At 52.9% G+C, this 18,363-nt stretch overlaps 1 protein-coding gene across 3 annotated transcripts in view; it reads right to left on the reverse strand.

The window, feature by feature from the left end:
• Positions 1 to 17,699, reverse strand: part of LOC144601069 (Y+L amino acid transporter 1-like) — a 33,872-nt gene extending 16,173 nt beyond the window's left edge. Inside the window, exon 1 of one of the 3 annotated variants that reach the window (XM_078412998.1) lies at positions 17,541 to 17,699. In XM_078412998.1, the coding sequence (XP_078269124.1) occupies positions 17,541 to 17,552 (12 nt within the window). In that variant the 5' untranslated portion in view covers positions 17,553 to 17,699. Of the gene's footprint in view, positions 1 to 11,652; positions 11,740 to 11,778; positions 11,909 to 17,540 lie in introns of those variants that run through there. The other 2 variants (XM_078412999.1, XM_078413000.1) reach the window with 2 other exon arrangements.
• Positions 17,700 to 18,363: the final 664 nt, after the last annotated feature.

The following is an 18,363-nucleotide window of genomic DNA, read 5'->3' on the forward strand; positions in this document are numbered from 1 at the left end:
CACACCCTCTAGTCCTGCCAACATCCTTGCAAAATTTTCTCTGAACCCTTTCAAGCTTGTCAATATCTTTCCGAGAAACGTGGTGCCCAGAACTGAACAGAATACTCTAAATGCGGTCTCGCCAAAGCCAATGGAATGTTGCCCTTCATAAGAGGAGTTGAGTATAGGAGCAAAGAGGTCCTTCTGCAGTTGTACAGGGCCCTAGTGAGACCGCACCTGGAGTACTGTGTGCAGTTTTCGTCTCCAAAATTTGAGGAAGGATATTCTTGCTATTGAGGGCGTGCAGCGTAGGTTTACTAGGTTAATTCCCGGAATGGCGGGACTGTCATATGTTGAAAGACTGGAGCGACTAGGCTTGTATACACTGGAATTGAGAAGGATGAGAGGAGACCTTATTGAAACGTATAAGATTATTAAGGGGTTGGACACGTTAGAGGCAGGAAACATGTTCCCAATGTTGGGGGAACAAGGGGCCACAGTTTAAGAATAAGGGGTAGGCCATTTAGAACTGAGATGAGGAAAAACGTTTTCAGTCAGAGAGTTGTGAACCTGTGGAATTCTCCGCCTCAGAAGGCAATGGAGGCCAATTCTCTGAATGCATTCAAGAGAGAGCTCGATAGAGCTCTTAAGAATAGCGGAGTCAGGGGGTATGGGGAGAAGGCAGGAACGGGGTACTGATTAAGAATGATGAGCCATGATCACATTGAATGGCGGTGCTGGCTCGAAGGGCCGAACGGCCTCCTCTTGCACCTATTGTCTATTGTACAACTGCAACATGAACTCCCATCTTCTGTACTCAAAAACGAAGCTGTTCACCATTATCGAGCCACGCCTTACGATCATAAATCAAATCCTCGTCTCAGTCCTTCCTCACTGCCCATCCCTGCAGTGTGGAATTCACAGGGAGTGTGCAATATACTGCTTCAAGATGCAACAAGGCTGATAAAGGTCGACCCAAACCTAACAATCAGCACCTTTCTTAGGAGATCGAGAGTCCAAACTCAGGGTGGAAAGGCAGGTTCACACCTCCCAGTCACCCACGATCGTACCGCGATTCAAAAATTCTAGGAGCAGAATTAGGCCATTCGGCCCATCAAGTCTACTCCTCCATGCAATCATGGCTGATCTATCTTTCCCTCCCAACCCCATTCTCCCGCCTTTAGTCTAGTTTCGAGATACAGTGCGGGGAAACAGGCCCTTCGGCCCAACGGGTCCGTGCCGGCCAGCGATCCCCGCGCACTAACGATAACCTACACAGACAATTTACGTTGATACCAGGCCAATTAACCTACAAACCCGCACGTCCTTGGAGCGTGGGAGGAAACCGGAGATCTCGGAGAAAACCCACGCAGGTCACGGGGAGAGCGTGCAAACTCCGTACAGACAGCACCCGCAGTGGGGAGCGAACCGGGATCTCAGGCGCTGTGAGGCAGCAACTCTACCGCTGCGCCACCGTGCCTTCTCCCCATAAACCGTGACCTGGTGGGCACAGCTGGTGGGGTCGCTGCGTCACAGCACCAGAGACCCGGGTTCCATCCCGATCACGGGTGCCGTCTGCACAGAGTTTGTACGTTCTCCCCGCAGGCCTGAGTGGGTTTTCCCCGGGTGCTCCGGTTTCTTCCCGCCCTCCAAAGATATGCAGGTTTGTCCACAAAATGCTGGAGTAACTCAACAGGCCAGGCAGCATCTCGGGAGAGAAGGAATGGGCGACGTTTCGGGTCGAGACCCTTCTTCAGACAGAAGGGTCTCGACCCGAAACGTTACCCATTCCTTCTCTCCCGAGATGCTGCCTGACCTGCTGAGTTACTCCAGCATTTTGTGAATAAATACCTTCGATTTGTACCAGCATCTGCAGTTATTTTCTTATACTGCAGGTATGTCGGTTAATTGGCTTTGGTAAAGATTTTAAATTGTTCCTCGTGTGTGCAGGATAATGCCAGTGTACGCTGTGATCGCCGGTCGGCACGGGCTCGGTGGGCCGAAGGGCCTGTTTCCGCGCTTGTATCTCGACACTAAACTGATCGAGATACTAAACCGGTCAATCTCCGCCTTCGGGATACCCATCGACTTGATCTGTCTGTGTTAATGAATTCCACACATTCACCAGCCGCTGGCTAAAGAAAGTCCTCCTCATCTTCTTACTAAAGGAACGTCCTTTAATCCTGAGGCTGTGACCTCTGGGTCCTAGACTCTCCCACTACTGGAAACGTCCTCTCCACGCCCACTCTATCCAGGCCCTGCACTATTCTGTATGGTTCAATGAGGTCCCGTCACCCCCTCATCCTTCTAAACTCCAGCGAGTACAGGCCCAGTGCCAACAAACGCTCAACATACATTAACCCACTCATTCCTGGCATCGTTGTCATAAAACCTCCTCTGGACCCTCTCCAGAGCCAGCACATCCTTCCTCAGATATGGGGCCCAAAACTGCTCACAATACTCCAAATAGTACTCCAAATATGTCCCATCGAATACTATCCTCCAAGGCTCCTCAGACCCCCCCCCCCCCACCCCCTCCCCTGACCCCGCCAGTCCATCGCCTACAAACGTACGGCTCGCGAGATATAACTAGAAGATATAGCCTCAGCTCTCTATTGAGATGGAGGGGAGAGGAGGGGGGAATGGAGGGGAGGGGAGAGGAGGGGGGAGTGGAGGGGAGAGGATGGGGGGAGTGGAGGGGAGAGGAGGGGGGAGTGGAGGGGTGAGGATGGGGGGGGGTGGAGGGGAGAGGAGGGGAGATGGAGGGGAGAGGAGGGGGGGATGGAAGGGAGGGGGGATGGGGAGACGAGGGGGGAGTGGAGGGGTAAGGAGGGGGGATGGAAGGGAGGGGGATGGGGAGAGGAGGAGGGGGATGGAGGGGAGAGAAAGGGGTTTTGAGGGGAGTGGAGTGTGGAGGGGAGAACAGGGGGGATGGAGGGGAGGAGGGGGTATTGAGGGGTGAGGAGGGGGATGGAAGGGAGGGGGGTGGAGGGGAGAGGAGGAGGGGGATGGAGGGGAGAGGAGGAGGGGGATGGAGGGGAGAGGAGGGGGGAATGAAGGGGAGAGGAGGGAGGGGTTTGGAGGAGAGAGGAGGATGGAGGGGAGAGGAGGGGGGAATGGAGGGGAGAGGAGGGGGGAATGGATGGGAGAGGAGGGGGGATGTAGGGGAGAGGAGGGGGAATGGATGGGGGGATGGAGGGGAAAGGAGGGGGAATGGAGGGGAGAGGAGGGGGATGGAGGGCAAGGGAGGGGGGAATTGAGGGGAGAGGAGGGGGGAATTGAGGGAAGGGGAGGGGGGAATTGAGGGGAGGGGGGAATTGAGGGGAGGGGGGAATTGAGGAGAGGGGAGAGGAGGGGGGAATGGAGGGGAGGGGGGAATTGAGGGGAGGGGGTAATTGAGGGGAGAGGAGGGAATTGAGGGAAGGGAGGAATTGATGGGAGGGGAGGGGGGAATTGAGGGGAGGGGAGAGGAGGGAATGGGGGGAGAGGAGGGAGGAGTGGGGGTGGGGGATGGAGAGGAGGGAGGAGTGGGGGTGGGGGATGGAGAGGAGGGAGGGGGGGATGGAGGGGAGAGGAGTGGGGATGGGGGATGGAGAGGAGAGAGGAGGGGGGGTGGGGGGGAGAGGTCTCTTTTGCAGCCACTCACCGAATGCTCGGAGATTCCTCTCCTGTCCACCCCGCCCGCACTTTCTCCCCTCACGCCCGATGGAGCCCATATAAAAGCCGCTATCAGGTGTAATTAGGGCTAAGGTCCAGAGAGACTGCCGACGGTAAGGCTTTCTGAGCAGGTTAACTGCTCACACCAGCTCATTAAATCCCTGGCACAACCTCCCCAGGCCACTCATTAACTGGGTAATCACCCTGAGCCCAGCCCGGCTGATGTACATGGTTTTGTACACCTCTGTAAGATCGCCCCTTCCTCCCAATTCGAGGAAGGACATCCTTGCCATTGAGGGAGTGCAGCGTAGGTTCATCAGGTTAATCCCCGGGTTGGCGGGACTGTCGTATGGTGAAAGAAATGGAGCGACCGGGCCTGTGTTCGCTGGAATTCAGAAGGACGAGAGGGGATCTTATGGCAACATATAAAATTAGTAAGGGATTGGACAGGCTAGATGCAGGAAACCCGTTCCCAATGTTGGGGGAGTCCAGAACCAGGGGCCACAGTTTCAGAATAAAGGGGAGGCCATTTAGAACTGAGATGAGGAAAGACTTTTTCACCCAGGGAGTTGTGAATTTGTGGGATTCTCTGCCACAGAAGGCAGTGGAGGCCAATTCACTGGATGCATTCAAAAGGGAGCTAGATAGAGCTCTAGGGGCCAGCGGAATCAAGGGATATGGGGAGAAGGCAGGAACGGGCTACTGGTTGTGGATGATCGGCCATGATCACATTGAACGGCGGTGCTGGCTCGAAGGGCCGAATGGCCTCCTCCTGCAGCTATTGTCTATGTATCAATGTATCTATGCCAGGGAAACCACCTGAGATGGTAATCTCCCCACTTCAGTTTGAGAACCTCGTTGAAAGTTTGAGAGTTTCAGATCGTGAACCTCGTGACCTGGTGAGAAACATAGAAAATAGGTGCAGGAGGAGGCCATTCGGCCCTTCGAGCCAGCACCGCCATTCATTGCGATCATGGCTGATCATCCACAATCAGTAACCCGTGCCTGCCTTTTCCCCATATCCCTTTATTCCGCTAGCCCCTAGAGCTCTATCTGACTCTCTCTTAAATCCATCCAGTGATTTGGCCTCCACTGCCCTCTGTGGCAGAGAATTCCACAAATTCACAACTCTGGGTGAAAAAGTTCCTTCTCACCTCAGTTTTAAATGGCCTCCCCTTTATTCTCAGATGGTGTGGCCCCTGGTTCTGGACTCCCACAAACGATGGGAACATTTTTCCTGCATGTAGCTTGTGCAGTCCTTTTATAATTTTATACGTCTCTCTAAGATCCCCTCTCATCCTTCCAAACTCCAGTGAACACAAGCCTAGTCTTTTCAATATTTCCTCGTATGACAGTCCCGCCATCCCAGGGATCAATCTCGCGAACTTACGCTGCACTGCCTCAATTGCAAGGATGTCCTTCCTCAAATTAGGAGACCAAAACTGTACACAATACTCGAGACAACGCCCTTGCTCTCAACGTCAGCAAGACAAAGGAGATGGTGATCGAGTTCAGGAAGTGAAGCGGTACACAGACAACCAGTTTGCATTGATCGGCGCCGGAGTAGAGATGGTTGAAAACATCAAATACCGAGGAGCCAATATCACCAACAACTTCTTCTGGACCACCCATATTGAAGCAACGACTAAGAAAGCACACCAACGCCTCCACTTCCTTAGAAGGCTTAGGACGTTCGGCATGTCCCCCAACAACTCTCACCAACTTCTACAGATGCGCCGTCGAAAGCATGTTGTCGGGATGCATCACGGCACGGTTTGGCAAACAGCTCCATCCAAGACCGCAAGAAACTGTAGTGAACTGTGGACACAGCCCAGACCGTCACACAAACCGACGAAGGGTCTCGACCCGAAACGTCATCCATTCCTTCTCAACAGAGACGCTGCCTGAGCCGCTGAGTTACTCCAGCATTTTGTGATACCTTTGATTTCTACCAGCATCTGCAGTTATTTTCCTATCAGGCAAACCAACCTCCCTTCTATTGAAGGTGGACACAGTACACTACACGCTGATCAGACTTTGCTGGCTTTACCTTGCACTAAACATTATTCCCTTACCATGTATCTATACACTATGAATGGATCGATGGTAATCGTGTGTTGTCTTTCTGCTGACCTGCTAGCATGTCACAAAAGCTTTTCACTATAACTTGTCACAAAAGCTTTTCACTATAACTTGTTATAACCTCTTCAGCGGGTAGTCCATAGAGCTCAGAGGACCATCGGAACACAGCTACCAGCCTTGGAGGGCATCTACAACACACGATGCCTCAGAAAATGCCTTGTATACACTGGAATTTAGAAGGATGAGAGGAGATCTTATCGAAACGTATAAGATTATTAAGGGGTTGGACACGTTAGAGGCAGGAAACATGTTCCCAATGTTGGGGGAGTCCAGAACAAGGGGCCACAGTTTAAGAATAAGGGGTAGGCCATTTTGAACTGAGGTGAGGAAAAACTTTTTCAGTCAGAGAGTTGTGAATCTGTGGAATTCTCTACCTCAGAAGGCAGTGGAGGCCAATTCTCTGGATGCTTTCAAGAGAGAGCTAGATAGAGCTCCTGAGGATAGCGGAGTCAGGGGGTATGGGGAGAAGGCAGGAACGGGGTACTGATTGAGAATGATCAGCCAGCATCCTAAGAACTATCTATCTCTGCCTTAAGAAATTCCTCCTCGTTTCCTTCCGAAAAGTAGTATGAACATAAGTGCAGATGCTGGTACAAATCAAAGGTATTTATTCACAAAATGCTGGAGTAACTCAGCAGGTCAGGCAGCATCTCAGGAGAGAAGGAATGGGCGACGCTTCGAGTCGAGACCCTTCTTCAGACTGATGTCAGGGGGGGCTGGACAAAGGAAGGATATAGGTGGAGACAGGAAGATAGAGGGAGATCTGGGAAGGGGGAGGGGAAGAGAGGGACAGAGGAACTATCTAAAGTTGGAGAAGTCGATGTTCATACCGCTGGGCTGCAAGCTGCCCAGGCGAAATATGAGGTGCTGTTCCTCCAATTTCCGGTGGGCCTCACTATGGCACTGGAGGAGGCCCTTGACAGAAAGGTCAGGCTGGGAGTGGGAGGGGGAGTTGAAGTGCTCAGCCACCGGGAGATCAGGTTGGTTAACGCGGACCGAGCGCAGGTGTTGAGCGAAGCGATCGCCGAGCCTGCGTTTGGTTTCGCCGATGTAAATAAGTTGACATCTGGAGCAGCGGATGCAATAGATGAGGTTGGAGGAGGTGCAGGTGAACCTCTGTCTCACCTGGAAAGACTGTTTGGGTCCTTGGATGGAGTTGAGGGGGGAGGTACATCCTATACTTCTGAGGCTCTGACCTCTGGTCCTAAACTCTCCCACCTGTGGGAAAATCCTCTCCACATCCACTCTATCCAGGCCTTTCACTGTCCACGCAGCGCAGTGAAAATCTTTTGTGTTGCGTGCTATCCAGCCAGTGAAAAGACTACACACGATTACAATCAAGCTGTCCACAGTGTAGAGAAACAGGATAAGATACAGAAACAGACAGAGATAGGGATACAGGATCGAGAGGCACAATGCTACAGTAACCCAGCGGGACAGGCAGCATTTCTGGAGAGAAGGAATGGGTGACGTTTCGGGTCGAGACCCTTCTCCAGGCTGAAGGTGGGTCTCGACCCGAAACATCACCCCTTCCTTCTCTCCGGAGATGCTGCAAGTCCCGCTGAGTTACTCCAGCATTTTGTGTCCATCTTCGGTGTAAAAAGCAGCGTCTGAAGTTCCTTCCGACAGATGTACTGCAGGATTTGCAGGGACAATGGTCCCAATGTTGGGGGAGTCCAGAGCCAGGGGCCACACAGTCTAAGAATAAAGAGGAGGCCATTTAAAACTGAGGTGAGAAAAAAATCATTTTCACCCAGAGAGTTGGGAATTTGTGGAATTCTCTGCCACAGCGGGCAGTGGAGGCCAATTCACTGGATGGATTTAAGAGAGAGTTAGGTAGAGCGTTGGGGGTTAGCGGAATCAAGGGATATGGGGAGAAGGCAGGCACGGGTTACTGATTGTGGATGATCAGCCATGATCGCAATGAATGGCGGTGCGTACAGGCTCGAAGGGCCGAATGGCCTCCTCCTGGACCTATTTTCTATGTTTCGATTCTATACAGTTACAGAATAAAGGAATAACGTTTAGTGCAAGATAAAGTCTGATTAAAGATAGTCCGAGGTATTTATTCACAAAATGCTGGAGTAACTCAGCAGGTCAGGCAGCATCTCAGGAGAGAAGGAATGGGTGACGTTTCGGGTCGAGACCCTTCTTCAGACTGAAGTTCAGACTGAAGGTCAGTCTGAAGAAGGGTCTCGACCCGAAACGTCACCCATTCCTTCTCTCCTGAGATGCTGCCTGACCTGCTAAGTTACTCCAGCATTTGGTGAATAAATGCCTTCGATTTGTACCAGCATCTGCAGTTATTTTCTTATACTAAGATAGTCCGAGGGTCTCCAATGAGGTAGATAGTAGTTCAGGACCGCTCTCTAATTGTTGATAGGATGATTCAGTTGCCTGATAACAGCTGGGAAGAAACATTCCCTGAATCTGGAGGTGTGCGTTTTCACACTTCTGTACCTCTTGCCCGATGGGAGAGGGGAGAAGAGGGGATTCCTTGACGATGCTGCTGGCCTTGCCGAGGCAGCGTGAGGTGTAGATGGAGTCGATGGAAAGGAGGTTGGTTTGTGTGGTGGTTTGGGCTGCGTCCACAACTCTCTGTCCCCGGAGCCCCTCTCTCTCCCTCTCCCCCTCCATCCCCTCGCCCTCCCTCCTCTCCCCCTCCCAGTTCCCTTGCCTTGGTACATGCACCCCATCCCACGATCGACCCCCCCCCCCTCACCCCTCCCATCCCCTCTCTCCCCTTGCCCTGTGATTTGGGAGGGAGGGTTATGAGGGAACCCCCCGCTGTGGGAGGGAAGAGTGAGGGAAGAGTGAGGAGGGAGCGCCGCGCTGTGGGAGGGTGAGGAGGGAACCCCCGCTGTGGGAGGGAGAGAGGGAGGGAGGGGCGGAGAGGAAGGAGGACTGTGTTGCGGGGGGGGGGCGGTGAGCAGGGAGCGCCGTGCTGTGGGAGGGAGGGTGAGGAGGGAACCCCCCCGCTGTGGGAGGGAGGGAGGGAGGGAGGGAGGGGCGGAGAGGAAGGAGGACTGTGCTGCAGGGGGGGGCGGTGAGCAGGGAGCGCCGTGCTGTGGGGTGTCGGGACAAGGAGAGAGTGATTCACGGTTTGGGGGAGCTTTAAGCTGAGCACGCCTTGACTCCCAGAGTGGAGGGGGAAGAACTCCCTCCCATCCCTCTCCTGTAACCTTCACCCTCCTGTGAATTTCACCAGTGCTGGCTGCCTGCGCTTGGCAGAGTGCTCCTGTTGCTGCCGTGATGTGCTGACATTTGGGCAGCTCGAGGTCTCGTGGGTCACGAGAGGCTGTGGGAAACTGCAAGCCTCTGAGATTAGTGAGAGAACTTGAGGACGATGAGTCTGGCTTCCTGTTTACTGCCTTCACCAACTCTCCCCACACAGAGCCCGGCCACCAGATACGGCAGCCTTGGCAGTGTCTGGCCTGGCAGATACTCACAGTGGCACACACAGTCACATGCTCACACACACTCACACAGTGACACAGTCACATACGCACACACTCACAGTGACACACAGTCACATGCTCACATGCACACACACTTGCACTCAGTGACAGTCACATGCACACACATGCACACACTCACAGTGACACACACACACACCCAGTGACACACAGTCACACGCACACACACCCAGTGACACAGTCACATGCACACACACACTTACACACTCAGTGACACACACGCACACTTACACTCACAGTGACACACACAATCACATGCACACATGCACACGTACACACACACCCAGTGACAGTCACATGCACACACGCATGCACACTCACCCAGTGACACACAGTCACATGCACACACACAGACACACACGCACACTTACACTCACACAGTGACACACAGTCACACGCACACTCACACACAGGGACACACACACGCACGTACACACTCACTCTCTCTCACTCACACATGCACTCACTCACTCATACATACACATACTCACTCTTTCATACACACACACACTTATTCTCTCACTCACTCACGCATACACACACTCACTCTCACACACATCTACTCACTCTCACACACATACTCAACCTCTCACTCACACGCTCACACACACACACAGATACTGTCTCACACACACGCTCACAGATACTCACTCACACTCACAAATTCAGACACTCACTCACATACAAACACACACATTCATTCACATTCACACACGCAAACGCATTCACACACTCACACACGGAAACACACACACATACGCACGCTGACATATAAACTGGCTCAGAAAGTAGCACACAAAATGGAACCAACACATCCACACACTGTGGCACATCCACACACACTGTGACACATCCACACACACTGTGACAAATCACACACACACTGTGACACATCCACACACACTGTGACACATCCACACACAGTGTGACAAATCACACACAGTGTGACACATCCACAGTGTGACAAATCACACACACTGTGACACATCCACACAGTGTGACAAATCACACACACACTGTGACACATCCACACACTGTGACACATCCACACACTGTGACACATCCACACACACTGTGACACATCCACACACACTGTGACACATCCACACACACTGTGACACATCCACACACACACTGTGACACATCCACACACACTGTGACACATCCACACACACACTGTGACACATCCACACACACACTGTGACACATCCACACACACTGTGACACATCCACACACACTGTGACACATCCACACACACAGTGACACATCCACACACACTGTGACACATCCACACACACACTGTGACACATCCACACACACTGTGACACATCCACACACACACTGTGACACATCCACACACACTAACACAAATCACACACACACAGATACATACACTGACAAATGTCACTGACAGACACATACAGGCATACACACACTGACATAAAACAGAGACACACACGGGAACTCTGGGGAACACACACACACACACAAATCAGACACAGACACACACACACACACACATTAACATAAAACAGAAAAACACACACACACATGCACACAATGATATAAACCAGAAACGCACAAACACACTCGCAAGTACACACATACACTCTCATTCACACTATCGCACACTCACGTACACACGCGCACTCTCACTCACGCACTCGGGCACACACACATGCAAACACACACACATTCTCTCACACTCGCGCACACTCACTCACACACAAGCGCACGCACTCACACGCACACTCTCGCTCACACCCACGCATACACACACTCTCACTCACACACGCGCGCACGCACACACATTCTCACTCACACACGCGCACACGCGCACACACTCACTCACACACACACTCATGCGCACATGCTCGCACACACGCACACTGTACAACACGCTGTGGGGAACACACATGCAGGAACATAAAACACAACTCCCTCCCACTGCCTGCCCTGCACACACACACACACACACACACAGGCACACACACATGCACAGGTACACACACACACGCACAGGCACACACACACCCAGGCACACGCACACACACAGACACACACAGGCACACACAGACACACACACAGGCACACGCACACACACAGGCACACGCACACACACACACGCACACGCACACAGGCACACGCACACACACAGACACACACACAGGCACACGCACACACACACAGGCACATAACGGTGGAAGGGCCGGAGAGAGGGAGCACACAAACTGGGGAGAACACACTCCCTGACACAGCGAGAGGGGAGAGGGAGGTGGAGAGGGAGAGAAGGAGGGGGAGAGGGAGAGGGAGAGACGGAGAGAAGGAGGGGGAGAGGGAGAGACGGAGAGAAGGAGGGGGAGTGGGAGAGAGGGAGGGGGAGGGCCGGCACTTTACCTTGGGATGGTGACCGCTTCCCGGGGTATCTGAGTTTGCTCCCACTCACTGAGGCAGCGGAGGGAGAGAGAGGCAGGGACGGGTAGAGGCGGGGGGGGAGAGATAGGTTTGGGACTCGTGACTCACCCCACAGAGAAAGTGCCGAGCTCAGCGCCTTCAGCACCGCAGGACTCTAGTTAAACTAGTCACTTCCCCAGCCCCCGGCCACACACTCCCTTCTCTCCCACTTTCCCTCTCTCCCCATCGCCCTCCCCCATGTTCCCTCTCTCCCCATCACACCGCCCTCTCCTTCCACATTCCCTCTCTCCCCATCGCCCTGCTCTCTCGCTCTCTCCCATTCCCTCTCTCCCCATCGCCCTGCTCTCTCGCTCTCTCCCATTCCCTCTCTCCCCTTCGCTCTGCTCTCTCTCCTCTTCCACTTTACCTCTCTCCCCATCACCCTGCTCTCTCTCCTCTTCCACTTTCCCTCTCTCCCCATCGCCCTGTTCTCTCTCGCCATCTCCCACGTTCCCTCTCTCCCCATCGCACTGGTCTCTCACTCTCTCCTTCCACATTCCCTCTCTCCCCATCGCCCTGCTCTCTCTCCTCTTCCACTTTCCCTCTCTCCCCATCACCCTGCTCTCTCTCTTCTTCCACTTTCCCTCCCTCCCCATCGCCCTGTTCTCTCTCGCCATCTCCCACGTTCCCTCTCTCCCCATCGCACTGGTCTCTCACTCTCTCCTTCCACATTCCCTCTCTCCCCATCGCCCTGCTCTCTCACCTCTTCCACGTTCCCTCTCTCCCCATCGACCTGCTCTCTCGCTCTCTCCCACGTTCCCTCTCTCCCCATCACACTGCTCTCTCCTTCCACATTCCCTCTCTCCCCATCGCACTCCTCTCCCCTCTTCCACGTTCCCTCTCTCCCCATCACTCCTCTCCCTCTCATTCCCACTCCTCTCCCTCTCTCCCATATTCCCTCTCTCCCACATTCCCTCTCTCCATCTGCCGTCCCACTCTCTCATTCATCTCCCTGCCCTCTCTCCCACCCCCTCACAGCTCCCTCCCATCTCCGCCCCTCCCTGCCTCTCTAACCCGCTCGCTCTGTCTCTCTCAAACTCCCTCTCCTTAAACCCCCTCCCTCAATCACCCTCCCTCCCTCCCATCACCCCCCCTCCCACCCTGCCCTCTCTGTTTGACTGCTTCCCCCTCTCAGACAGCATTGTCTACTTTATTCTCTCTCTCTCTCTCTCTCTCACTCACTTCCTGTTTGTTGTGTGTGTATGTGTGAGTGTTTCCTTTTGGCTTTGCTACACTCTCTCTCTCTCTCCCCCCTCTGCTCGTCTCTTTCCTTCCCTCTCTCTTCCCCTCTCTCGCTCCCTCTCCCCACTCCTCTCTGCCCATCTCTCACCCTCCCTCTCTCTCCCCCCTCTCTCCCTCCCTCTCCCCACTCCTCTCTGCCCATCTCTCACCCTCGGTCTCTCTCCCCCCTCTCTCCCTCCCTCTCCCCACTCCTCTCTGCCCATCTCTCACCCTCCCTCTCTCTCCCCCCTCTCTCCCTCCCTCTCCCCACTCCTCTCTGCCCATCTCTCACCCCCCCCTCTCTCTCCCCCCTCTCTCCCTCCCTCTCCCCACTCCTCTCTGCCCATCTCTCACCCTCCCTCTCTCTCCCCCCTCTCTCCCTCCCTCTCCCCACTCCTCTCTGCCCATCTCTCACCCTCCCTCTCTCTCCCCCCTCTCTCCCTCCCTCACCCACCCCTCTCCCCTCCTTCCCTCCCCCACCGCTCTCTGCGCATCTCTCCCTCTCTTCCCCCCCTCTCCCTCTCTCACCCTCCCCATACCACTGTTCATCTCTCTTCCTCTCTCTCTCTCTCCCCTCCTTCCCTCCCCCACCGCTCTCTGCGCATCTCTCCCCTCTCTCTCCCTTGCTCCCCCCACCCGTCTCTCTCTCCCCCGCTCTCTCTCCCCTTCTGTGTCTCTCCCTGCCCCGCCCTCTCTCTCCCTCCCTCCCTACTCTGCTCATCTCTCTCCCTCTCTGTCCCTCCCCCCACACCTCTTCCCTCTCTCTCTCTGTCTCTCTCCCTGTCTGTGTCATAGAAACATAGAAAATAGGTGCAGGAGTAGGCCATTCGGCCCTTCGAGCCTGCACCGCCATTCAATATGATCATGGCTAATCATCCAACTCAGTATCCCGTACCTGCCTTCTCTCCATACCCCCTGATCCCTTTAGCCACAAGGGCCACATCTAACTCCCTCTTAAATATAGCCAATGAACTGGCCTCAACTACCTTCTGTGGCAGAGAATTCCACAGATTCACCACTCTCTGTGTGAAAAAAAACGTTCTCATCTCAGTCCTAAAAGACTTCCCCCTTATCCTGAAACTGTGACCCGTTGTTCTGGACTTCCCCAACATCGGGAACAATCTTCCTGCATCTAGCCTGCCCAACCCCTTAAGAATTTTGTAAGTTTCTATAAGATCCCCCATCAATCTTCTAAATTCCAGCGAGTACAAGCCGAGTCTATCCAGTCTTTCTTCATATGAAAGTCCTGCCATCCCAGGAATTAATCTGGTGAACCTTCTCTGTACTCCCTCTATGGCAAGAATGTCTTTCCTCAGATTAGGAGACCAAAACTGTACGCAATTCCCTCCGTCCCCTCTCCACTTCCTCCACGCTGTCTCCCTGGCACAACAACACTTCCTGCTGCTCAAAGACAAAAAAAAGCCGCCCTAACTCAGCGGGTCGGGCAGCATCTCTGGAGAGAAGGAATGGGTGACGTTTCTGCTCGAGACCCTTCTTCAGACTGAGAGTCAGGGGAGAGGGAGACACTGAGATACGGGAGGGTAAGGTGTGAAAATGATAGAGATCAAAAGTGATTAGGCTCAAGGAAAATGGATAATAGATCATTGTGTAGGAAGGAACTGCAGATGCTGGTTTAAACCGAAGATAGACACAAAATGCTGGAGTAACTTAGCAGGACAGGCAGCAACTCAGGAAACTTTAAAAAATAGGTGCAGGAGTAGGCCATTTGGCCCTTTGAGCCAGCACCGTCATTCAAAATGATAGACAATAGACAATAGCCAATAGGTGCAGGAGGAGGCCATTCGGCCCTTCGAGCCAGCACCACCATTCAATGTGATCATGGCTGATCATTCTCAATCAGTACCGCCTGATTGAGAATGCCTGTCCCGCTGAGTTACTCCAGCATTTTGTGTCCACCTTCAATGGAAGGGATGTTGGTTTGTGTGATGGTCATATCAGAACCCTAGCTCTGCAACTAACGACTTGGACTTTGTTTGAGATTGTACCTGGTATCTTGGTTTACACAATTATGGTCTTGTTACCTAGAATTACTGACAATTTATTACATTATTGTTCGTTGTATAGTTATTTATTGTGTTATTGCGTTAATGTGCCCATAAAGGCAGGCACGGTGGCGCAGCGGTAGAGTTGCTGCCTCACAGCGCCCGGGACCCGGGTTCGATCCTGACTACAGGTGCTGCCTGTACGGAGTTTGCATGTTCTCCCTGTGACCGTGTGGGTTTCCTCTGGGTGCTCCGGTCTCTGGCTTTGGGTGAAGGCTCTAAAAGAGTCATGGAGTAGTACGGCATGGAAACAGGCCCTTCGGCCCAACTTGCCCACACCCACCAAAATAGACAATAGACAATAGGTGCAGAAGTAGGCCATTCGGCCCTTCGAGCCAGCACCACCATTCAATGTGATCATGGCTGATCATTCTTAATCAGTACCCCGTTCCTGCCTTCTCCCCATACCCCCTGACTCCGCTATCCTTAAGAGCTCTATCTAGCTCTCTCTTGAATGCATTCAGAGACTTGGCCTCTCCAGTCTTTCAACATACGACAGTCCCGCCATTCCGGGAATTAACCTAGTAAACCTACGCTGCACGCCCTCAATAGCAAGAATATCCTTCCTCAAATTTGGAGACCAAAACTGCACACAGTACTCCAGGTGCGGTCTCACTAGGGCCCTGTTCAACTGCTGAAGGGCCTCTTTGCTCCTATACTCAACTCCTCTTGTTATGAAGGCCAACATTCCATTGGCTTTCTTCACTGCCTGCTGTACCTGCATGCTTCCTTTCAGTGACTGATGCACTAGGACACGAAGATCTCGTTGTACGTCCCCTTTTCCTAACTTGACACCATTCAGATAATAATCTGCCTTCTTATTCTTGCCACCAAAGTGGATAACCTCACACTTATCCACATTAAATTGCATCTGCCATGCATCCGCCCAGCTACACTTGTCCCACCTGCCTGCGTTTGGCCCACATCCCTCCAAACCTGTCCTAATTTGAGGAAGGACATCCTTGCTATTGAGGCAGTGCGGTGTAGGTTCACGAGGTTAATCCCGGGGATGGCGGGACTGTCATATGAGGAAAGATTGCAAAGGCTGGGCTTGTATTCACTGGAATTTAGAAGGATGAGGGGGGATCTTATAGAGACGTATAAAATTATAAAAGGTCTGGACAAGCTAGATGCAGGAAATACTTTCCCAATTTTAGGGAAGTCCAGAACCAGGGGCCACAGTCTAAGAATAAAGGGAGTCCATTTAAAACTGAGATGAGAAAAACGTTTTCACCCAGAGAGTTGTGAATTTGTGGAATTCTCAGCCACAGAAGGCAGTTCACTGGATGAATTTAAAAGAGAGTTAGGTAGATCTCTAGGGGCTAGCGGAATCAAGAGATATGGGGAGAAGGCAGGCACGGGTTACTGATTGTGGATGATCAGCCACGATCACGGTGAATGGTGGTGCTGGCTCGAAGGGCCGAATGGCCTCCCCTGCATCTGTTTTCTATGTTTCTATCCATGTAGAATTGGAGTACTGTGAGCAAATATGGGCCCCATATCTGAGGAAGGACGTGCTGGCTCTGGAGAAGGTCCAGAGGAGGTTTACAAGAATGATCCTGGGAATGAGTGGGTTAACGTATGATGAGCGTTTGTCGGCACTGGGCCTGTACTCGCTGGAGTTTAGAAAAATGAGTGGGGTCCTCATTGAAACATGCAGAATAGTGAAAGGCTTGGATAGAGTGAATGTGGAGAGGATGTTTCCACCAGTGGGAGAGTCTAGGACGAGAGGTCACAGCCTCAGAATTAAGGGACGTTCTTTTAGGAAGGAGATGGGAAGAAATTTCTTTAGCCGGAGGGTGGTGAATCTGTGGAATTCTTTGCCACAGAAGGCTGTGGAGGCCGTCAGTGGATATTTTTAAGGCGGAGATAGATTCTTGATTAGTACAAGTGTCAGAGTCTCATGTGGAGAAGGCAGGAGAATTGGGTTAGGAGGGAGAGATAGACTAGCCATGATTGATAGAGACAATAGACAATAGGTGCAGGAGGAGGCCATTCGGCCCTTCGAGCCAGCACCGCCATTCAATGTGATCATGGCTGATCATTCTCAATCAGTACCCCGTTCCTGCCTTCTCCCCATACCCCCTGACTCCGCTATCCTTAAGAGCTCTATCTAGCTCTCTCTTGAATGCATTCAGAGAATTGGCCTCCACTGCCTTCTGAGGCAGAGATTTCCACAGATTCACAACTCTCTGACTGAAAAGGCTTTTCCTCATCTCAGTTCTAAATGGCCTACCCCTTATTCTTAAACTATGGCCCCTTGTTCTGGACTCCCCCAACATTGGGAACATGTTTCCTGCCTCTAACGTGTCCAACCCCTTAATAATCTTATACGTAGTTCTTGTACGTCCCCTTGGGTAGTTCACATTGATGGGCTGAATGGCCCAATTCTTCCCCTATCCCATGACTAGAGGGTGTGAGCTACAGGGAGAGGTTGAGCAGGCTGGGACTCTATTCATTAAAGCGCAAGAGGATGAGGGTGCACAAAATCATTGCATTCAACACTCTATGTTTCATTTCTCTTTTTATACTAAGACTTGTACTTACGTATGATTTCATTGCACTCACGCACGGTCTGATTTAACTGGGTAGTTCACATGTAAGGGTTTTCACCGTGTCTCGGTCCATGAAACAATAATAAACAAATACTATTTTTTCCCCGTTTGTCACCCCCCCTCTCACTTCTAAGCCCCTCCAGCCCCTACTGTGACCCCTCTCCCCGTCTCTGTGACCCCCTCCCCTCCAGCCCCTACACCCCCTCTCCTCACCTCTGCGACCCCTCCATCATATCTCTCCCTCCCTTAATCCTCCATCATTCTCTCTATCCCCTCTCTATTCTCTCTCCCCTTCTCCCTCTAACTCCTCTCACCGACCCTCATCAAATGCTTCTGACCCCTTCACTCCATTCCCGTCTCTCCATACCTCTTCAACTCCCTCCTCCATTCCCTCTACCTATCCCCTCTACCATTCATCCTTAATTCCCCTCCATTCACTCTATTATCCTCTCCTCAATGTTCTTGCTCTCCCTCTTTTCCCCTCCCCTCTCCTTCTCTCTGCTCCCCTCCATCCCTCCCCCCCTCCATCCCTCTCCCCCTCCATCCCTCTCCCCCTCCATCCCTCTCCCCCTCCATCCCTCTCCCCCTCCATCCCTCTCCCCCTCCATCCCTCTCCCCCTCCATCCCTCTCCCCCTCCATCCCTCTCCCCCTCCATCCCTCCCCCCCCCTCCATCCCTCCCCCCCCCTCCATCCCTCCCCCCCCCTCCATCCCTCTCCCCCTCCATCCCTCCCCCCCTCCATCCCTCTCCCCCTCCATCCCTCTCCCCCCTCCCCCTCCCCCCTCCCTCTCTCTCCTGCCTCCCTCCCTCTCTCT

The sequence above is a fragment of the Rhinoraja longicauda genome, chromosome 16 (assembly GCF_053455715.1).
Source record: "Rhinoraja longicauda isolate Sanriku21f chromosome 16, sRhiLon1.1, whole genome shotgun sequence".
In the NCBI taxonomy this organism is placed as follows: domain Eukaryota; kingdom Metazoa; phylum Chordata; class Chondrichthyes; order Rajiformes; family Arhynchobatidae; genus Rhinoraja; species Rhinoraja longicauda.